General features: G+C 41.9%; 1 protein-coding gene across 5 annotated transcripts; it reads right to left on the bottom strand.

Annotated features, from left to right (window-relative positions):
- Positions 1-92: 92 nt before the first annotated feature.
- On the bottom strand, positions 93-22480 carry ADNP2 (ADNP homeobox 2). 5 transcript variants are annotated; one of them, XM_030971152.1, is made up of 5 exons: positions 22367-22480; positions 16787-16940; positions 14935-15054; positions 9951-10040; positions 93-6629 (listed from the first exon to the last, which is right to left on the bottom strand). In XM_030971152.1, the coding sequence occupies exons 3-5, from the start codon at positions 15040-15042 to the stop codon at positions 3693-3695; spliced, it is 3135 nt and encodes a 1044-aa protein (XP_030827012.1). In that variant the 5' UTR covers positions 15043-15054; positions 16787-16940; positions 22367-22480; the 3' UTR covers positions 93-3692. The 5 variants fall into 5 exon arrangements, with proteins under 5 accessions (XP_030827012.1, XP_030827009.1, XP_030827013.1 ...); XM_030971149.1 differs by having other exon boundaries at positions 16783-16940; XM_030971153.1 differs by lacking the exon at positions 14935-15054 and having other exon boundaries at positions 16783-16940.
- Positions 22481-24177: the final 1697 nt, after the last annotated feature.

The following is a 24177-nucleotide window of genomic DNA, read 5'->3' on the forward strand; positions in this document are numbered from 1 at the left end:
TCATGAATACTCAATTTGTCCTTTTCACATCGCAGAGGAGTTAAAGGTCTCCTGACTTCTAAAAAAAGCAATGAACATCTTCATTTTCTTAAGGTTTTGGGGTTGTTTCTTTTAGGTTGGGAGGATTCATTGTTTGGTTTTTATTTGGTTTTGGGGTGGTTTTTTTTGGTCTTTTGTGGGGGGAGCATCCTCCTTGCTATTAGATTGCAACTTTCTTATTTCATGTATCTGTACTTTCCTTCTTAATATCAAGTACCTTTCCCACAAAAAGGTGTCTGCAATCAAGTTTTCAAGTTTGAGAAATATGTTTGAAAATGGCACAGCCAGTTGCAGCAGCATTATAGCTTTATAGATAATTTTGTTGAGAATCACAAACCCAAAAATTATATCATCAGCTACCTGAATAAGCATCTGAGGTTTTCTGAATTTTAAACACTGAAGGGAAAAAAAGTTTGATGTGATTGTGACAGTAGGTAGCATTCCACAGAGGAATACAGTATTGAAAACCCACCACAAATGTGTTTTGGTTATCGGTCCCTTCCAAAATGTCAGCTTACCAACAAACAGTATTCACTTAACTCCCAGCACATGAGCATATGCAGAAGAAACATGACCAATATAGTAATAACAATAATAATCCTTCCTACTGCACATATTCAAGTAATAAGTTACCACACTATTTCACAAGCGCAAAACTCAAGGCACCACAACGAAGTATTATTGCTCAAACACAGACACCTCTCCAGACCAATGTATTTCAGAAGCAGGATACATGAATATTTGGGGCTTTTTCAGTCCCATAGGAAACAAGTACTTGCAACAATCATCCTGCAAGCCAACCAGCATTCTTCCCAGCTGGGCTTCTTCACAGTGGATCAGAGCTCCCTTCACATTTTTCAAGGACTTGTATTCATAAAGCCTGCTGCAGGGGGCAGCTCCACTGTTTTCCCATTCCCATATCCCAGCAGTATGAGGCTCTGTCCTTAGAGAAGTGCCAGAGAGGCAACCACCACACCACCCACGTGGAGGCCAAGGCTGGGGCAGCAGCGTGTTTCCTGACTCTATCCCAACGACTTCACCTGTGAGAAGCCAACAGCAAAAAGCCTGATTTAGTTAAAGCCACTGATTTTTAACTTGGCTGTTTTCAAGCTCCTTGGTTTTCCTGAAAACCACAACCATACTGTGTTCTCAGTCACCACTTTCACATTTCAAAATTCATCTGGTTTTTATTTCTACAGTACCCACTTAAAAGAGCACAAGGATTTAGTGATAGCAAATTAGGATCCAAGATTTAGGAGCATCAGTCTCTAGGAAAAAATGCAGCTACCAATATTTGAGATAATACACAATTACTATAATGCACTAAGATATACCTGAAGCATCTACATCAAAGTTCTACACCTTACTTTCCTCTTGTCTCTTTCAACAGCCATTTTGCCCAAAAAATGTTCACATAAGGTTCTCTGAATGTATTAAAAGAGGGGAGAGGATGGATAGGCAATCATTTGCACACACACCTAAGAGAAAGTTAAAAATATGGTTTATTTGAAACTGTGAAATCAAAATCCAATAAATAAACTGTTTCATATCAACACTGGACACTATGTAGGAAAACTCTGGTAAGACTGGATTGTTCCCTTGGTGCCCCAAGCATGGACGAACCACAAAACGACTTCCCAGCTCTCCACAGCCACGTTGCTCTCTCTACAATCTTTCCCCATTCATGGTAAGCCTTCCCCAGATGCCCACTGCCAAACCCCCATCCTGGAGTCTCACCAGAACCAGCAGAACCGCCCCAAAGATGACAGGGCTCACAGGGCAGAGGCTGTAAGAGCGAGAGTAAATGTCTACATTTCAGGACTTCCAGAGAGCATTCCTCTTCCTCACTCACAGCCCTCTGAACAGGTTTCATGAACTGTGTGCTCTGGCCAAGTATATTTTATTTTTTAACTTTTAATGAGCTATTATGAGGCTATAAGAACACAGTTTCTTAATCACTTTTTGGGGTGGCGTGCAACTGATCCCATAAATATTGTTTATGTTTGTTTAACACTGCTATTAAATTACCAGGTTTTTCCAAATAGCAGTAACCGTATGTTACATACACATTAAAACTCTTTGATGTGACAATAAATATGAAAATATTATGATTTTATCCAAAATATAACTCCAAACAGCTTATAAAGCCTCAGGCAAGAAGTCCCCAAATTCTGCTAAACATGTCACGCCCTTTCAGAAATAGCAATAATACATTTTGTATTGCTTTAAAAAGTTCCTACAGCACAGGGCAAAAGTCAACTGACTACCTTAAAAACAGCAATCAGCTTGGGCATATCACCCTTTCCTTCTAACACTGGCACAAGTGAACTTCGTTTTTTTCTTCTTAGAAAAGAGGGTGGGGAGAGGGGGGTGAAGAGAAGGAAATAAAACCAATGCATCTTACAGGTTATTTATTATGTAACTGGCTGTTGGTACTGGAGGCACTCTTAGACAAGCCAGATGAAAACAAGCATATCCAGAAAGGACAGCACTCAACAAGGCCTCAGTGTGGCCACCAGTTTGTGCTTCAACTCAAGTGAACCTTCCCAACAGCTCTTCTGTAACCTGCAACAGAGATGTCAGTCCATACTGAAGGTAAGTCTCTTTGGGTTTATACTACTGTGATGCTCTCCACAGGCCAAGAACCAATCACTACATGAATATCACGGGCTCGAGTACTCAACAGTTTAAAGTCTTGATGCTACCAATTCATCCAGGTTCAGTTTGTACCATTTCTGACCCAAGGGACTTCAAGCCAGGGATCTAATTTGCTGGGGAGTAGGCTCTGCTCAGTTACTACTGCATAAAACAGCAGTTTAAAAAGTCAGATTTTTCACCATATTTGGGTGATATTTGGATAGGGCTTCTACACTTAAGTGACATGCACAGAGGCCATATACCCTGTGTATCAAAGTAATGTGACACTCTCCAAAGCAGCTCTGTCTTTTGAAAAAGAAAATAAAATAAATGCGGATTTGAATGACAGGTAAACAACCAGGCTTCAACACCAAATGAAAAGGATAAACACCTCTGGTTAGCAAGATCTATTTAACAGATAACACAACCATTTCAACTCAGTTCACTGTAACACTCCAATGGGCACCCAAAAGCTCCTTATGGTAATAATACTCAGCAGGAACCACAGATCAGCAGATTTAACTGGCACAGGTATTCTGACTGAGGAAAAAATCACAATGCCATGTATTTCACAGCCACCAGCACGCTGGGAATTTGAAGGGGCAATGGATGTAATGGCCGCAATCACTGCTTCAGTAGGTAAACCAGAAACAGGTCAAAAATATCAGGACTTAAAAATACAAATAATCAAATTCATCTTTTTCACATAGTTTACCTTGTTATTTTAACCCACATTACACATTTCATTACTTAGAAAAGACAACACTGCATAAAAATAAAAGAAAATAAAATAAAATTTGGTTTTAACAAGGACGAGGGTTTTACATGACGGTATAAAAAATGTAATAGGAGCCTGAAGGGGAAGAAAAAGAAATAGCAGTCACAAGTGAATGATACTTTTTGTATTACTGCACCCTTCAACAGGCCAGTCTGCAAGTTAAAACAAACAATATAATAAACTGCTAAATTGTAAGTATGCAATTACGGATTGCTTTTAGCTATTACAAAAAGCTGGGTTACATATCCAATGGTCCATCTTTTAAATTCAAACTGTGCTTAATGTTTTTTAGTTCAGACATACTGAAACCCAGCAGCACAGAGGGTTCATGATGTTTTATTGCCTTTAAGCAAGTATTTCTCATTTTTCCAAAGAATGATGCAACATCAATTTTCCACGCATATAGCAGCAAGGAAAGTAATTCCACCTCTTTTTTAGAAGGATATGGCCTCTTGTGAAAGTAGTCTGACAAAAACTGTTTCTGTGCCTCATATGAACTGTGATCATACTGATTAGGATCTACTGCTAGAAAGCGGAGATCCTCACTAGAAGGAAGTTTTCTCAACTCAGTCTTAATCTTTTGTCGTTTAAAAGGCACTACCCCTGAATTTACTTCATTCTCTGCAGACAGAGCTATGCCAGTACTTAAGCTCAGAGGCTGCTGTTCCTTATTCCTTTGGTCTTCTGCAACAAAGCAGGAATCTGATTGCTTTCTCTTCAGTACCACAGAAAGATGCTTCTCACCATTCACAAACAGCAGTTCCTTCCTCTCAGTGCGCTCAAGCTGCATCTTCAGGCTCGAGTTGGTGTCTTTGGGAGCACTTCTACAACGGAGCAAATGTACAGCAATAGCTGTCAGAGTCATATTTCCAGTGTACACGCCACAACAGTGGATGCACTTGAAAGCAGGAGACTTTAAAATCGTATGCACAGTTGGCATTATATGATGCCTCTCTTTCAAATGCTTTTCATAGGTTTCTCTACCAGCAAACGTACCTAAGCAAAAGGGACAGGTGAACATTTTTCTGGTGCATCTCCTGTTCACTTGTGCAGTCTGAGGTTTCACTTTGATGTAAACAGGGACAAGAACTGTTGAATATATTCCAACAAGCACTGCCAAATGTACTTCTCTTTCACCCATGTCTTCATCCGGTAGCACTGTGTTAAAATCGAAGTGTGGGAACACAAGGCCACCCTGAGCATCGTTACCTAGCTGAATTCCTCTGTTGCTGTAACTCGCGTGCAACTCCTTTCTCCCATTGTGTGCAGTTTTGTTGTGCTCCACAAGGCTTTTTAAGTCATAGAAAGTACCTGTGCAAAACAAGCAAGATAAGCCATGCATGAAGATATGCTTCATGAGCTCTTCCTCACAGAGAAAACATTTACAAGCATAACACCGGATAGCCTTTTCTGTCATCCTCAGAAAGGATGCGCAAGCTGCAAGTTTGTGAGGTTCTGGGGCTTCCACTTTTACTTCAAGTGGTTTGTGGGCCACCTCCATGTGCACCTCGTAGACATTTGAGGGGAAAAGCTCATTGCAAACAGGGCAGGTCTTCCACTGTTTGGCCTGTCTGACAGCCTGGCTTGTTTCAGGAGCAGGCAGGGAGGCCTGCAAGGATACATTGTCAGAGGTCAGAACCACAGGCGGAGAGGGAGCATTGGCTGGCGACTGGGACAGCTGAGCCACTGACCCCGTCTGCACGAGCTGGATGGGCACCTGCGGAGGTGTCACAGTCGCTACTCCACCAGCGGGAGGTACAGGCAAAGTAACAGAGACGGGGGCCAGCGTGAAAGTAGGTATCCCATTAACCTGCTTGCCAGTGGGGATCAACTGCCTCAGTATAGAGCCCGCAGTCAAAAAAGCTGTGCTTTGAGAAACCGGAGTCTGAACTGGCTGATTTACTGGGATAAGTGCTGGGGCAACAGGTTGATTAAGCTGAAGGAACCCAGGTCCAACAGGCTGTCTGACAGGAACCACCCCAGAGGCAAGAGGCTGGTTAAGCTGGAGAAGACCCGACCCAACTGTCTGCGTCACAGGAAGGACCCTGGGATCCATGGGTCTGTTCATGCTCCCAAGTGACTGGCTAACAGACAGAATTCCTGGAGCAACTGGTTGATTCATAGGGCCGACAGGCTGAGTAGCAGGGAGCGTTCCAGCTGGAACCAGACTGTTTACAGTCCCGATTGTTTGATTAACAGGAAAGAGCCCAGGCCTGACGGGCTGATTAACAGGAAGAACCGCAGGGGCCACAGCTCTATTTATGTTCCCAACAGAATGATTAAGATGAAGCCCATGAGAAACAAGGACAGCCTGCGAAGGTGAAGGCTGAATACCAAGGCTGTTCTGAGCCACGGGAGGATTGCTGGGCACAAGAGCGACCTGCGAGGATGGAGCAGCAGGAGCACAGGCAGTATTTGGGAGGCTGCCAGAGGCACTTGGGACAGTCACCGGTCCAACTGTGTTCTGAACTGCTTGTGTGTGCACTATGCTCTGGTTTTGATTATTCTGTGGAAATGCAACCTGGATGCAAGCTGGAGCTGTCACAGAACCTGCTGGGACAACAATAGGCCCTGCAGATGGGGCAGCTGCTGCTACACCTGGGACAGTCTTTGGAGCAATATGCATTTGTTTCACAAGTCCAGGTTTCTTAATGCGTTCCGAAATCAGAGATCGAAGTTTGTTCTCCAGGTCTCTGTGTGTTTCAGCTGTCAAGACATGGTACATTAAAGAATCTGGGCTGTTCGCAGGAGCATTACATTTTTTACAGTAGAACTCAGCTGAATTCGGTGTACTTTCATCACATTTCTCGCCAAAATATGCACTTAGTAAGTTTTCAAAATGGTTCATCAGCACATGTTTCTTCATATTGTAATACAAGGTGTCTGTGAATTGACATTTTAGACATGTGAAGTTTATGATGTCACTCCTAAACTGTTTCATGCCATCCAAAATGCTGACTGTATAGTTCTGTATTCGTTTATTAAACGAATGAAACATCCAGATGTGTTCTCCCACTACTCTGGGCCGAGAAGAAAATGCGCATTTTGGGCAAGAAACCACCATCTCTTGGTCCATTTCATCCTCATGGTAACGATGCAAGTGATTCTTGAAGGAAGTAAGCAATTTGGATGAGAACTTGCATAAGCCACAGCAGTACGGTTTTGTCCTGTATCTCTGCAAACCAAAGAAAGACATCCACTTAGAAACTGTCAGTTCCTATGCCACTGTTACCTGTTTAAATCTGCACTATCAGCTGTCAGAAATGCCTTCACTGGATGTACAGCATGTATCTTCTCAGTTTCTTCTGGTTTTGAAAAGCAGATTTAAAGATTACATACTTAAGGGGAGAAACATTTGTGTGCCTTTTTTGTTTCATTATAATTTACTAAGAAGCCTTACAAGAGTACTTCTACCATAGCTCACAAGAAGTAATTTTGAAGCCTGTCTGTTTTTAAATACAGGAATCACAGAACAAGACAGAAATTTATACTATATACAGAAGTTAAGCCTTAGGAATTAGGAATACCACCCCTTTTAATTTGACACCTTTAAAGCTTTGTTTAGTTCAGGGCCAGCTCCTATCTACTGGACAAAAAGACAAAAAGCAGAACAGGCAAGGATTTTTTTTTCTGTCTTTCAACAGCCTGTTCTTTGCTGAAAACTCTCCAGACCTTCCCAACAAGGCCATAAAGAGTTTTTAAAGAACGTTTTTTTGCAGCCAAAATAATAACAGAAAGTAGTAAAAACCCCTGTTATGATAAAGCAGCGATGAATTAACTCATACATACAATTTATATTAACTCATACATACTGGGCATCCCATCATAGAATTTTTTTGTGAAATTTCCTTGAAAACACTCAGTATAGAGCATACACACTCCTCTCAGAAAAGTATTTTAACTGCTGAAGAACACATCTATCTTGCACTAACCAGTGATTTGCTCCCTCAGTTATATGTCACATGACAGCACCGCTTTTCATATCCACATTCTTCTTTCTGAAAAACTGGTAGCCCCATCAACCATTTTTTCTGATCAACTTCCTAACCCTGGCTCCTGCCAAAAACTACAGAATCAGTCACAGCAACATCCATGTGACAAATCTGCACACTCAAAAATCTAGTGGAATCTGTCTATTCCCTCAGACATGTTTTTCACCTCACTGATTTCTGACCTCACGAAACAGAACCCAAAGAGAACAAGCTGTTCTGCCACTACAGCATCCAGCCCAGTTAGATCAGCCACATACTTCTCACTGACATACCATGAAGAACAGCAACACAACATGTGCAGAGGTTTGGTTTTTTTTTGCCATGTCATAAACCATGCAGGTTACAGTCAGCCATCTACAGACAACAGACAGACAGCCATCTCCTAGCAGTACCAGGAGTATCCATGCTGGGTGTCCCGCAGCCAGAGAATAATGTGCTCTGACTCCATGATTCAGAAGGCTGAACAAATGCTTTATTAAGCTATATTATATTACATTCTATTACTACACTAATACTATACTAAACTATACTATACTAAAGCAAAACCCGTGACCCTTTCCAGACAGTCACGACACAGCTTTGACCCAAGTGGTCAATCAGACCAAACAATCATCACCAGAGTCCAATTAACAAATCCATTTCGGTAAACAATCTCATAACACAATCCACATGGGCCAAACAACGGGAGCAGAAAGTAGAGATAAGAATTGTTTTCCTCCTTCTTTCTCTGAGCTTTCTCGCTGCCTTCCCCAGGAAAAATCCTGGGAGAGAGAATATGAATACCACACTAGGAGAATCTCCTGATGATAACCAATTCAAAAGACTGGGTCAGACAATGCCACTGGCTGGCTAAGGCTGCTGAAGAAGCACACTGCTAAGTCATCACTGAATTATCTTCTATATATACTCTTTAGGTGCCTAATCTTAGCTGCTAGTAAACAGCAACAAAGCAAATTAGCAGATGCATCAATCTTGAAGTATCCTGCCTAGAGAAAGGCCACTGACACTAATGAACTAATGAATCACACAGAACATTACTAGAAGATACACCTCACTACTTCTGAAGGAGTAAAACGACAAAGGAAAAATTCCAAACAATTCGCTTTCAGCTGAACAGAAGCAGATGGAAGTATGCTACTTTGATACTCTCTGTATGAAAAAGAGCTCTTCCACACACTTTACAAACCATTCTGCCAGCAGGTTCTCCTTGCATGCTTTTCTGTTCACCCATCTGCTTTTTCAGGTTCACCACAACCTACCAATGGCATGCCAGTTTTATAGAAAGTTTGACAAAATAAGAATTACAAGCCACTTAAGAAAAACAAAGCATCTTGGAGATTGACCAACCTTCAACTGTATAAACGGAATCCAAAAGAAGCCTTATTAGAGACATTACAGTAAACTCAATTAACCTTCCTTTAAAGAACATACCCAAGAACATAGTACTACTTTCTGTTGTGTAGTCTCACATTCCCCACAACCTAGAATGATGCAGAAAGACAGAACATCCTCCAAAAACCAAAGTTCTGCCAGAACTGTTAACGTCTCCCTAAAAATAGTACAAACGGTGGAAACCACCAACTGCACTTACACAGACATCTTCTCCAGCCTACTGAGTTTACAGGAGGCAACAATTTATTTTCCCCTTATGGCAACAACTTTGGAAAAGCACATCCTGAAGAGCCAGCTTTTTTTCTCCCAAATCTAGGCTGCATGATACGTGAATGATATATATTAATAAACCAAAATTGTTTCAAGAAAATTGATAAGAACAAGGTTAGTATCCAAAAGACACAGTTTGGAACACAAACTGTTCTGCAGCAATGTGTTATCAATTCCACACTGAATTTCATTGATAGGTCTTCCATAAGAAGGCCATGAGGGACCCTAAGACTTCAGCAAGACTGACAAGTCTATGTTTTTTTCTGGACATACTCCACTGCTCTAGACACAGCATCTCAGAAACTTGCTACTATATACAATTACAGAACTGTTCACCTCAACCCTGCCTTTGCCTTTCTTGTGGAGTCTAGCTATACAGAACTAAAAGCTGTTTCACATACACAAATCTAACTGGAAAGTGCTTTCCACTGCCACCCCAGACGAAGCCACTAATAATAATTTCATCTTAATCCACTAGCATCTATGCAATCACATTTTCACCCTTCCAATGAAACAGGAGTCATGTTGTACAGAAGACCATGCTAAGACTACATATTAGGTTAGGCTAAAAAGGCAAAATCTTACTGTGACATCTTAAACTCTGATGTTCAGAGTTGTATCCCTAAAGACTGAAAATGGTAACTCAAGTCCTCATAACCACCTGCATTACAGGAAAAAACAAAGAGGAAATGTAAGATTATTCCCTGACTAACAGCACTTAGAAAACAAATATTACAGCTATTTTTTCCATTAAAAAGCTGCATTCCGATTTCTGAAAATTGTCAAATTCAGCAACTCCACACAACAGGTTTATCCAGAATTTGTGTCATGAGCATACATACCTTCCTTTTGCCCACAGGCTCCCAAGGAGAGACATCACTCCATGAAGTGTTACAAAAGTAGTTTTCACCTGCATCAAAACTTTTAAGATTCTAAAAGTAAAATAAAAACAAGAAATGAAAATGAGGCATTGGCGGTTCTGAATATACAGAAATTCTCAATAGGAAATAAGGAAAAATAAAAAAGAAAAACCCACACAAACAGAGGATGACTTGGAAGCCTCTAAACGCCATTCAAAGAAATTACGTCTTTGACCAGCTTTGACTTCTTTTACCTCAAATATTTGTTCATGTGACTGCCTAATAACAGAGTAGGAATTCTGAACATTTCATAGTTACTGAAAATAATATTGGGAGTGAAAATATTTACACTTCAATTCCACTGCTTCAAGCCAAGTTCACAGAGAACACTCAAAGTATTTTCCTCCCTACCTTCCTCCTCCTTCATTGGTAATATTTCATTGCTTACTTCATTGCTTTATTAACTTACTACCACAGTTTACTTTGCAACAGGTTTTAGTATTAAATCTGCATAACATTGTTACACTTCTAACTTGGAAAAACAAGAGACATTCACAAAAGCTGATTTCCAAGAGCTGCTTTTCCCGAAGCTACAAAAGCACAATATTACTGGGTCTACAACAACTGTGTCAGGGAAACCAACTGTCCTTACAGCCTTCTTTAATTAATCCCATCAGAGCAGTTCACATCCCTCAAACCAATGCCAGCTACTATCCTAAAAATAATAAATTCATCTCCAGATTTCTGAGACCCACACATATTTAAGCACAAACTTAAAAAAACCCAAGCTAGATTCCAATTTACTAGGCATTCCTGAAGACCCTAACCTAGATTCAACAGCACACCCAGAATGCCCTGGATGGAACACAGGCTACAAATCCAGGCTTTACCTATAGAAAACTTGCATCTCTTCTCCCCTCACATTCTTCCTTTTCACAAATCCCTCTTCACTCAAAACTCTGCGGATACTTAGAGAAGGCATGATTTCCACTTCCTCACCAACCCCCACTCAACAGCAGAGGCAGATAAATAACATTTAAGATCAGATGACCTTACAAAAGGAGTGGAATTCATAAACCTAATAGTTTGTGTTACGTGAAATTTAGCAGCAACATAGAATATAGTCAGTAACAAGGAGCAACAAAGCTTCAACATCAAAAAAACCCACAGAATCCTACTTAACACAGGCTCTGTCTGCACTAAGCTCTTGTCCATTTGCAGCATGCAAATATGAGCATTCCTACGTGTTCAGCAGATTAGAGTAAGCCAGAACATCATGCCAATGATAATTTGATTTTAACTTCATTATTCAAGAATTTAGAAAAATGTAGCAGCTGAGTTTGCAATATACTGTCTACCTTTTCAACTGTCAAGTATGCTCAAAGAGAAACCAGAAAAGCTCGGAGCAAGAATAAACAAATCCCCTGCAATCTAATCAACCCTAGACACTGAGTCTTGTATTTGCCCTTCAATCAACCAACCAAAAAAAAAAACAAAACCAAAAAAACAATCAGCCAAAAACACAACAACAAAAAAAACCACCTCCAAAAAACCAACTGAACAAACAGAAAAATACAAATCACAAAAAACCCGGGAACTTTAGAAAGAACCCTTGCATGCAACAAGAGAAATCCCAGAATTTTAGTGAACTATTTTTGATAGAGAAAATGAAGAGACTTGAGACTTACTAAAACTTTTTCAGCTGAACACGCTGCAATGAATCACACACTGCTAAAAAAAGTTTTCTTAAAATTTATGGCTTATCTGAAACATGTTCTGTTTTTGGTTTGAGTGAAAGGCTCCTACACTTAAACACCAGATTCCCACAAGCCAAACACAGGAAATACGACTAGATAATTTTGCTGAAATGGCTACTTCCTACAGAGGAATATCTGCTAATAAAAATAACCATTCTTATCAAAAGAACTCGTCAGTGGGGCAAATGGCTGCTGTGAACACTTGCTTTAAACCAAGATCCACTAATTAGTTATGACCTTTCCACATTTCTCACTTCCAAGAGGGGATGAAAAAAGAAGGGAAAGGTAACAAGAAAGGAACAAAGCCCTCTGAGAAGCCTTATGCATAATAGGTGTTTTTAAGTTGAACAGAAAAACATTTTTAAAATAACAACTGTTCTCCCCTCTGTATTAAAACTACCATGGTTTTCCTTAACAAAACCATAAAAAGCTGACAGTTTAAATAAAGACACAGAATCACAGAACAGAATCATGGAGCGGTTTGGGTTGGAAAGTGCCACTCTTGTGCTGAGAATGACACAAGAACAGCCGAGAGGCATTATTGTAGAAAGAGCAAAGAAGGCTATTTAATTATCATACTATACTATTCTATACTATACTATATTACACGGCATCTAAAAAACTGAAACAAGCACTCAACTGCACAGAATCTTGTGACTGTCTGCTGACCAACAGTCTGCACATGCACTTGGCCCTGATGGGCCAAGGAAACAAAACATCATCACTTTGGGTAAACAATCTCCACACTGCATTCTACTTTGGCACAACACAGGTGCAGTGAATAGATAAGAATTGTTTTGATCATTCTTTTCTCCGCTTCTCTCACTGCTTCTCTCAGGTTCAGAGAATGTGAATCCCACAGGAAAGGACCCTACAGATCATCTAGTTCCAGCCTCCCCACCATGGGCAGGGATGCCACTCACTAAACCAGGTTGCCCAGGGCCACATCCAACCTGGACTAAACACTGCCAGGGATGGGGCATCCACAGCTCCTCTGGGCAACGGCACCAGTGCCTCAGCACCCTCTGAATCAAGAATTTCTTCCTAACCTTTAATCGAAACCTATGCTCTTTCAGTTTAAAATATTGCTGCCCCTTGTACTGTCCCTATCTGTCTGTATAAAAAGTCCCTCTCTCTCCCTCCTTCCTAGGAGCCCCCTTCAGGTACTGAGCAGCTGCAAGGAAGTCAGCCTTCTCTTCTCCAGGCTGAAAATCCCAGCTCTCTCAGCATGTCTTCAGCTTCAGAGCAGAAGTGCTCCAGCCCTCCAATCACCCTCATGGCCCTAAAGATCACAGTATGTTAGAGAAGCTGAAACAGTTTAATAAAGGAAAACCTCTGACCTTACAGTATACTTAAACACATTGCTTGGAGAACCAAACTAGTACTCCAGCCAAAATGCTCATGTTTTCTTCCTAGCAGAGATCAATTAGCCTGAAAACTAATCCTTTTGGTCTCTAAGCTACAGAGAGGTACTAGCCATACATTACATTCCTTCATCTTCCTCACCAACTCTTGTCCATTATTGTGACTTATTACAACAGTGCAAGACCAGATTCAGGTCATATTAGTAGCATATCATATTTCAATCAATTTCTTACATTGTCCAGCCATAAAGAGTCCAGAAATCAATCTCAATATTTGAGAGAACAAACTTTAGGTATTTCTCACTAGATGCTTTTCAAGGTGCCTTCAAACTCAGGCCTGTCTACAATTCTAAGTTTTATTAAAACCTCACACATCCCATGCTACCAAAAAGAAATACCATCATCACGTGAACCAAGTACAGATCAAGCTATACTGCTAAAGCTGTACCAAAACCAGCCCCAAATTACCCAGGAAAAACAAACTAAAGTTATGAACTTGGTTGAGGAAGAATTATTTGCAAAAAAAAAAAAAAACAAACAACTAATACGGTATTTTTTGGCCCAAATCTCAAAGAGGTTTTTCTACAGTGGAAATATTTGCTGGGTTTGCCACCACCATTTTTTACTAAAAAATGAAGCAAAACCAACTAAAAGCACATTATACGTACCCCCAAAAACCCAACCAAATACAAAACAACTTATTACTTATTTACCATTGAAGTCCATGCAACAATCAAAGAGACTGCAAGCAATTTCATAGTAAAAACCTGTCACCATCAAAACATTCCTGCTTCCAATGGTCAAGACAGACTCAGAAAAGTGTGATTGCAGAATATTAACAAAATAAAAACAGCAAGTAAATGAAAATTAATAGACATTATGATTTTCCATGAGCTATTACCACATTTAGATATATGCAAAACTGTTCAATTGCAATAACAAAGAATGTTCTAAAATCAGTTACGCATGTGGTCTTGAACATTTTTTTTCCATTAACTAACAGAGTTTCAGAAAGAACCCACCACAAAAGACACAACAGCACCCTTGCAGTGTGTTATACCTACTTTAGTACTGCCATACAGAAGCCATCAACCTCTTGTCAACACTAAGGCATGAATCCACTCAACAGTCAAAAAAGCCTGTGCACCAGCTCACTGAAATACACCATTGTTAAGAAATTGAGTTACATTGCTGTGTTTGCACCTTTTCTGGCACTGGGTTGCCAATCTGATGGTGTGCATTCTGCCTGACTGATGCACAAAATGTTCTTCTCAAAGTTGCAACAGTGGTACAAGGTTTATCTTAATCATCCCAATACACCTACATATACTTTTTAAGATACAGAACCAAACTACAACTCAATGAGATCATTTTGGTATTTTTCACCCGACACAAAGTTTAAAGGCTTATCCATTTTCAGAAATGCAGATGATTTGTATGTCTCTTCAGAAGCTTGCCCTTGATATGTGATGAGATGTCTTTGAGGAGACTCAAGTCCTCATCTGCTTGAAATCTTAAAAGAATTGGAAAAAGTTGCTGCATTGCACACAAATAACAATTCATTAGTCTGTGGTATTTTTTCCTAAAGCTGTACTGTTTCTTTTTCTTGAAACATTACTAACAGAATATGAGGCACCATCTATGACACATCTTGCTAAGAAATACACATTCCTGCAGTGTTAAATACTAACACACCGAATTCCTGCCCTGGGTATGAACAGTCAGTAATAAGTAACCCCTAATGTAAGGACTCCCCCAAAAAATCTATCATATATACACCAGAAGGTGAAATACTTGTCAGGAGTTTACATTTCAGATTTGTTTACATTCTTTTAAATACTTTACCTTCAACAATTCTCTGCAGTTGTCAAGCCCAAGATCCACAAGAATGTCCTTCACCTTTTTTCGAGCCCTCCTTACATTATCAAGGTTTTGAACAGGAATTTGAAACATTTTGCACTTTTCCTGGGGAAAAAAACCCCACAATAACCAAAAAATAAAGAAAAAAAAAAAAAAAAAAAAGGAGAGGAAAAATAATACGGAAAGAAAAAATGGACTAAATACTTCAACACAGGTACTTGCATTTAAGTGTGTTAAAATGCGAACTAAAATCTGAAAAGTCAGAGAATAGAAATATTTAGGTTAGAAAAGACATCTAAGATCATCGAGTTCAAACATTAACCTATCACAGTCATTACCCATGCCTCTCGTCACTACGCCTATGCGTCTTTCAAATATCTCCAGGAATGGGAACTGAACTACTTCCCTTGCCAGCCCATTCTAGTGCTTGGCAATCCTTTTTCTGAAGAAGTTTTTCCTAATATCCAATTTAAACCTTCCCTGGTGCAACTTGGCTCTTTTCCTGTCACTTGTTACTTGGGGGAAGAGACTGACTCCCACCTGGCTACAGCTGGGGAGTGCTGGAGAGTGATAAGGTCACCCCTGAGCCTCCTTTGCTCCAGGCTAAACACCCCCAGCTGCCTTAGCCACTCTTCATTGGACTTGTGCTCCAGACTCTTCCCCACATTCACTGCAGCTCCTCAATGTCTTTCCTGTACTGAGGAGCACAAAACTAGACATAACACTTGAGGTGAGGCCTCACCGGTGCCGACGATCACTGCCCCAGTCCTGCTGGACACACTCCAGCTGATATGGGCCGGGATGCCATTTCTTAAATATGAAAACCCAAAATCCTTAAGCCAAAGAAGTGGGCTCACTAGCATTTCCCAATGAAATACTGATTTTAAAGGAAACAGAATGTAATGGGGAGGGGGGGGGAGGGAATCTTTATATTTCTTCTATGTACAGAAAATGCCAAATTCTTCTTTCAGATCTCCTTGTATCTATCTACATGGCAGGAACATAGTTTTGTTGGGTTTTCGTAAAAGAATACGAACACCAGAATTTTATTAAGTTCTATTCAGAAAATTACGATCATATCACTTAAGGAGAAATTCCACACCTTTCATATGTTAGCATCAAGATGAGAAATCTTTTTAATATTTTTGCTGGCTGTCAACCATGTACATGCTTAAAATATGACTGCTAGTAAAATCTAGATTTCCTGCAAAAGCTTCTACTTTTGTAAACTTGTAAGGTATCTCCACAGGCTCAGCTGCAGAAGTAAAAAAAAGCTCAGCCTTTGTCAACTTCTTCTTAGATTACAGCAAGATGCAATTTAGACTGAACTTTAAGAAACTACAATGGACACAGAATGCAAAATCTAACCCTAAGCTTGCACTGAAAAAGGTCACTGGAAGCTTCTCCGGGAGTTGGTAATTAAATAGCTGACAGAGGACCCAGGAGCATTTACAACATCCTAGTTCTTACTGCTAAACAATTCATCCATCCAGGACACAACTGAATAGGAAAAAGAAAAAGAAATAGAAATAGAGGAAATCTCCGAACAGTCCTTCAGCACATACAGTCTAAAATGTCTTGAAAAGCTGTACTTTTACCAAAAAAGCAAGCTCCCTGCCAACATGAAAGCTCTACTTTGAAGACAACTTTAATGCAAATAGTTGCAAAATCCCCCTGCACATAAGACACCAGCTACAAGCTAAGCCTCAAAAAATCCCCAAAACCCACAAACCATATAAAAAATGTTCCAGTCTGTATGTAACCAACCCAAACCTTAATTTATGTACAAAACATATAATTGAAGGGTTTAAGATTAAAATTCAACAAACTCACATACTATTCTTCACTTCTTCTCCCCTGAAAGGAAAGGTGTGTAGAGAGAAATGGAGAGGGAACCCCATTTGACGGATGCTAGTCTTGTTTTCTAATGTTTTTTATCACCAAGTCCAGAAGACATTCTGATACCATCGAGGTGGGTGTACCACAGGAACCTATATAGAATGGAATAAATCAGAGTAACTGGTCTGGCATTCTCTCAAAATGCAATGAGCAAAAATTTGACATAAAATACTCTTTTTAAAGTGAAGTCACCAGGAATTTGCAGAGTCCCTAGTTAAAGCTCGAAGATCAGTCCCTCTATGACAGCAGGTTATGCACATCAAGCCCACGGTCCAGTGTGAATAACAACAGAGCTACTGGACACCACCATGCCCAGTGGTGATCAGCCAGAAGGACATATGGTTCAATACATCAGGCTCCAATGGAAACAGTTTCCCCATCTCAGTCTTCCAACTCATACACTGATGCTACTGAAGAAGGTGATACAGGCATTTGTTGAGGCATGTCTAGCTCACAAAGAAGAAACAGTCAATAGGGGTGTAATACGCAACATCCATGTACCTCAACAGTTCTCTTAACCAGCAATCATTCTGAAATTATTAATGCAGAAGAAAATGAAATAAAATTATTAGTTATCCTTAAATTATTAATCCATGAGAAAGAAAAACATACCAAAACCTCCACCATAACAGAAAAAACTTGAATATAAATTATGTTCCAGTTTTCAAACAGCTGGTCTTCAATCCAAAGGCCACCATGTGCAATCACACGCAATGTTATTCAGCGGGTATTTGAACAACTTTCTTGGAAGTAAGGATCTTAAAGGATCTCACACCAGAATCACAGAACGGTATGGATTGGAATGGATCTTAAAGATCATCTAGTTCCAGACCTACTCCCGTGGGCAGGGACACGTCCCCCTAGACCAAGCTGCTCAAAGTCCCATCCGACCTGGTCTAGAACATTTCCAGGGATGGGGCATCCACAGCTGCTCTGGAAAATTTCTGCCAGTGCCTCACCACCCTCACAGTTAAGAATTTCTTCCTAATATTAAACCTAAATCTACCCTCCTCTTGGAGTCTATCCATTAGACCAGCACTGCCCCACCATAAAGGTCAAAAAAGATCAACCTTCTAAGCTTATTTCCTCAAGTCCTCAATTTAATTCCTTTATAATTATGCAGTTTATTATCCACATTTTTATACTAATAATTTATTTTTCTTATATTTTGGACATTCCTCAGGCTTTAGTTTGCACTTTGGTTCCATTAATTTGTTGGTCCACATTCCATTCTTAATCAGCAAATTCAACACAAAAGGACTACAGTTAAACTGAACGAGGGTTACCAAGAGTCTATCATTTTACTGCACTGCCTGTCTAAAAGACAAAAATTTATTCTCCACAGCTTTTAATTGTTTCCAAAAAACCTGATAATCCACTGAGTTTTCAGACTAGCGTCACTTCTTAAACAGAACCAAGGCAAGATTTTAGCAAAATAAAGGAATAATTGTAGCAGCTGATGTCTCAAATTCTGATCTAAGAAGGCTATCCAACTCTTGCTCAGGCATTTTAGCCATTAAGCTATTCCTATTTGTTGTTTTTTCAGGTAATATCTCCGTAATGATACACAGTGTAGCTTTATTCAACACTATGGGTTTGTTTCATTTCTGCATTTGTTACCATAGATTGCAACACCCAACTAACTACCTTTGATTTTTCAAAGATCACAAATGCAACTCCTCCCTTCCAGCAGTACTGCAGTATTTTAAGTCTAGCCTAAAAGACAAAGTAAGAGTCTGCACAGTATGTTGGCAGACAAAGACACCAGTTTTCAAACTACCTTTTACTATCATTTCTCTGCATTACAAAAAAAAGGGAAAAACACTAACACTGCACCCCTTCAAAATGAGAAGTCATCACAAAATGCCAAGTTCCTACTCATTTTACTTCTTAGAACATTCTCATTCCCCTTGGAAGGAACCTCAAGAGGACACCCAGTCCAGCTTCCTATAAGCAGGCTCAACCATTAACTGCAGCCAGGGCACTCTGTTTTGGCCAGTCAGGTTTGGCAGCCTCTCTGGGCAACCTCTTCCAGTGACAGACTGTGCTCACATTAAGAGCTTTACTCCTCACATGAAATCTGCACCACTTTTGTGTTCCTACAGGAAGGAGGTATTTGCAAGCCAATGAAAATGGAGCTGGTGTGGAGCTGGCAAAAGGAAGATGCACATATGTGCCTTCAATGGGCATGCAAATGCTTCCAGCAAAATCCAGTCAACTAGATAATCAGGCATTTCTAGAGTTTTCAGGAAAAGAGGAACGTCAGAAGATCCACAGAGAAAACAGCCGTAATGTAACCCTTTTAGACACCAGATAATCTGTTCAGAAGCAAGATCTCCAGATGTGTTCCTAAATGATTGGCTTTCACTTGCCTGTTGCTCAAAGAACTGCTTTGAGCAGGAAATCATGGAAGACTAATGGAACTTTGTCCTCTCATAGTATCTGCCTTGGAAATGTTAAGGTTTTGTAACTTTTATCTAGTAATTGTCATTAGTAACTGAGAAAGATTTTTGAAATCTCTTTGGTCTTTTTAAAAGGTTTGTATCTTTTATTGGACCTTTATAAAAATATACAGGTTTGGAACATTTGGGTTGGAGTATTTTGGAAGGTTTGCTTACCAATTTGTATTTCAGCAGTTGTCAGAACTAAAAAGCACCAATAAAAAATTATGTTGCAGCCAGAATATTGCTAGTTAAGCAAAAAGGGCCTTTGCATGGTATCCACAGCTGTTTTATTCAGCTGCATGGTGCGATGTTCAGGGTGCAAGGCACACTCATGAGGAGAGTGCCAGTTTCTCCCTCTCCCCAGAGCTGGGGTTGAAGCATGCTCTCGGGCAGTACAAAGATGATGGCCAACCCCGGAATAGGGAGGGAGTGGCTGAGGGACACAGAAGGAGCCAATGGGTCCCAACACCCCCTGAGGGAAGCCTCTTGTGTCTCCCCAGCCCAGGGAATGCCTCCCGGGTCCCCACAAATTATTTCTATTACAGTAAACTCATTAGAAGTTGACAATTCATATTAGTTCAGAAAACAATAAAAACTGCTTCATTCCTGAAAGTAGAATGAAAGCATGTGATCTATTTTCAAGAACCCAGGGAACAAGAACACCGGATGGCAGAGAGCAGCTAGGAGGACAGGCGCACTAAGAAACTGCCTAGAAAAATGAGTTTGGCTTGGCTGTACCAGATTTTACCCTTATCAATTTTATTTTGTTTCTGGTAAGGTTACATATCCTCTGAGAAGTCACACCTGGGTATCTGCTCAACCACACATGGTCAGTTCCATTTCCTGAACTCTTATCTCTGCCTTCTGAAAGAGACCTAACAGGATTTACAAGTACATCAGCACCATCAAAGCTTATCCAACCTATGGAGGGAGAGGGAAGAAAGCTTCCTAAAGAAAAAGTTGACTAAACAGAATGGATGCTATTCTTGTTCATTGTTTAATCAGTTGTAATTTAAAATATATTCTAATAAAATGCACAAAGAGCAGTTCTGGTCACCAAGTAGTTTCTCCTTATCTTCTTACATTCAGATTTCTATCCAAGGGCAACTTAATAGAAATCAGAGGGAAAAAAAAGAAAAAAATTAACTCTTCTTTGTCCAGCTGTATCAGAAACCTCTGGGCATTTCAAATCATAGATCTCTTAAGAGTCACAATAATTCTGCTCTTTTCATGGCTATAAATCACATACCAGTTGAAAAGGTCACCTTGCCCAACACGAAGATGACCATCATTCAACAGCTGTTAACACACAATGAAGAGGAGTAAGATATGTGATGGCATAGATTGAGATGCAGCACAACAACCTGCATCTTACCTAACATATCCAAGCAAATTTAGATCACTAACTACAGCCACTGTGGTTTAAATATCTACTGTGATGGTTCATTAACACACAACCAAATCCCTGCTATCCAAGACTGGTGAGAAGAGGCTAAGGGACACTACCATTTAGACTCATGGAGCCTTCCTAAAGCACTAATTCACACAATACTTTGACTCCCTTGGAAGTCCCTTCTGGGCATCGGCCAGAACCTGAACCCAGCAGGATCCAAGCTCATCCTAGGTGACAGAAGCATCAGAATGGAGCCCACTCAAATCCTGCAGGATTTGTCAGCCCCACGTGTATGTGACCAGAAGAGTCACACCCTGAGTGCAGCTATTCCAGGAGGAAGTACCACTGCATTTGTGCCGCACTTGTCAGCTTGGTGTGACCCGAAGACTTTGCACTTTACAAATGCACACAACAGTCCACAGCACAGACAATCCAAAACCTTAACAAATCAGAAAGGGGACAAAACTGAAATCACCCCCCAGGGCTGTGCAATAGGTTTCAGAAGAAGGACTGAAGTGTTTAAACACAAACCAGCTCCACCAGCACTCAGTAAGACTTAGCCCAAATCCAGGAATTCCCAATGGAAAAACAAGGCGTAACAAAACTATATGTGCTCTTGTTTCTGAAGATTTGCTGTAATTTGTGGGGGATGTTGTTTTTCACAAAACATCCATGAAACAAACCACAGAAATTATTACAGCTTATCATATACACTACACCTTATAATAAACCTTATTACACGTTATCATATTCTTTATTTCTTACCCAGTTCCTAAATATTGTGCTAAAGAAACTCCATTTTTTAAAATCAAAATTAAAGAGAAAGTTTATTAAAAGGAGCACTAGGATTTCTACACTATAGATTCAATATCCCAGGAGTCTTTTTAAGTGTTTCATTGTAGCTCTTTAAAACTGCTTTTAACAAACACAAATTTTTGGTTGAAAGAAAATTGTTAAGGACAACAAGCAATTCCTCCCAAGTAATTAACCCATCAAAACTTTATCTGCTGAAACTGAGTTGTCCAGGACTCTGAACCGCTGAAGCAGGAGTTACACACGTGTCTTTTATTCCGTTCACAAACCAGGACAAGTGGAACTCCACATTACCTGCTCTCGACCACAAAGCAAGCGCATTCAAATGATTTTCACGGCATGCACTGTGTGGGTTGTGTTTGTTTACATTATTCATAAACTTTCTTTCTAAATGTATGCATTGCTGTGGCGTGAGGCAGCACAAGGATATTCGACGTAATTTTGCGTGCCATTAACTGGTTCCATTAGCCAGTGATGAAGTGCTGGTTGTGTACGCGTGTCACTCCTATCCCTCCTACAGTTTGCCACAAACTGTTTCAAACCAAAACAATTCATTAAAAGCAATTAAAATTATTCATCCAGACTTCAAAGCAAGCTATTAAGCTGGGACCTTAGACACTCCATCGCTGAAGTGCGACCTGGAATTAACCAACACGCAGGACGCGCGGTGATACCGAGCCGCTCACAGCCCGCGGCAGCGATGGAGCATCCCCGCGTACAACGCCTCGCCCGATGGGGCCGCGCCGCACCCGTCCCGTGCCTCCCTGCCCGCTCGGGGAAGCCGCTCTGAGCCCGCAGCGCCCGCCGAGCTGAAATCGCGCAGCCACCGGGGCGTTCGCCGCCCTCCGCCCCGCCCCGCCGCACGTACCCGGCTGGGCTGCAGGGGGAGCCCCCGCCGCTGCTGCTGCTCCTCCTCCTGGCTCTCGCTCCCGCTCCTCCTCCTCCTCCTGCGACCGCCGCCCGCCGCGGTCCCGCACCGCCGCCACCCGCCGCTCACGGCTGCGGCTCTGCCCCCGGCGCTGCCGCCGGCGCTGCCCGGTGCCACCGCTCCCGCGGCCCCGCCTCCCGGCCTGGCGCCGCCGCCGCGGTCAGTGCGCGCCCCCGGGGGCGGTGGCATGGCCGGGGCTCCGCGCGCGCCTCGCCCCACGCCCGCCTCCCTCAGCGCCCGCCGCCCGCGCGCCGCCCGCGCCGCATCAACCCCCAGAAAGAGAAAATGGCGCTTGATCTAGCAGAGGAAGTGACGTCGAGGCTCATTTGCATGGCAGGCCGCCAGCCAATGGGGAGAGACTCAGCCGGCGCTCCCATTGGTTCCCCGATGGGGTGGGCGGGGCTAGGACTTTATCTCCATCTATTACATTCAGGGACTCAGACTGGGCAGGACCTGCGTTCGGTTGGAGTGGAACCTCGGGTGTTAACTAACCAGGTGGCCTTTGCTAAATGCTGCTCCCAGTTTTTGCAAGATCCCCCACCCAAAGCTTTCAACTGGGTTTTCAGTAGTCCATTGTACCTCTCCACTTTGCCTGCAGCTGGTGCATGGTAGGGGATATGGTACACCCACTCAATGCCATGTTCCCTAGCCCAGGTGCTGATAAGGCTGTTCTTGAAATGAGTCCCATTGTCTGACTCAATCCTCTCAGGGGTACCATGCCTCCAGAGGACCTGCTTTTCCAGGCCCAGGATGGTGTTCCAGGCAGCAGCATGAGGCACAGGGTAGGTCTCCAACCATCCAGTGGTGGCTTCCACCATGGTCAGCACGTAGCGCTTGCCCTGGCGTGTCTGGGGCAGTGTGATGGAGTCAATCTGCCAGGCCTCCCCATACTTGTACTTGGACCACCGCCCGCCATACCATAGGGGCTTCACTCGCTTGGCCTGCTTGATGGCAGCACACGTCTCACAGTCATGAATAACCTGAGAAATACTGTCCATGGTTAGATCCACCCCTCGGTCTCGTGCCCACTTATAGGTGGCATCTCTGCCCTGATGGCCTGAGGCATCATGGGCCCATCGAGCTAGGAATAACTCTCCCTTGTGTTCCCAATCTAGGTCTATCTTGGACACCTCTATCTTTGCAGCCTGATCTACCTGCTCATTGTTTTGGTGCTCCTCATTGGCTCTGCTCTTGGGGACATGGGCATCTACATGGCGGACCTTCACAGGTAGCCTCCCTACCCTGGTAGCAATGTCTTTCCACTCATCAGCAGCCCAAACTGGTTTTCCTCTACGCTGCCAGTTGGCCTTTTTCCACCTCTCCAGCCATCTCCACAGAGCATTGGCTACCATCCATGAATCAGTGTAAAGGTAGAGCTTTGGCCACTTCTCTCTTTCTGCAATGTCCAGGGCCAGCTGAACGGCTTTGAGTTCAGCAAGTTGGCTTGATCCACCTTCTCCTTCGGTAGCTTGTGCAACCTGTTGTGTGGGGCTCCATACGGCTGCTTTCCACTTCCGGTTCATCCCTACGATGCGACAGGAACCGTCAGTGAAAAGAGCGTAGCGTGTTTCCTCTGGGGGCAGTTGGTTATAGGGAGGAGCTTCTTCAGCCTGTGCCATAGGTTCTTGTTCCTCTTCATCAGTCAGACCAAAGTTCTCACCTTCGGGCCAGTTTGTAATTATTTACAGAATCCCAGGGTGATTCAGGTTTCCAATACGGGCGCACTGTGTGATGAGAGCAATCCACTTGCT

Source organism: Camarhynchus parvulus, chromosome 2 (genome assembly GCF_901933205.1).
Source record: "Camarhynchus parvulus chromosome 2, STF_HiC, whole genome shotgun sequence".
Lineage (NCBI taxonomy): Eukaryota > Metazoa > Chordata > Aves > Passeriformes > Thraupidae > Camarhynchus > Camarhynchus parvulus.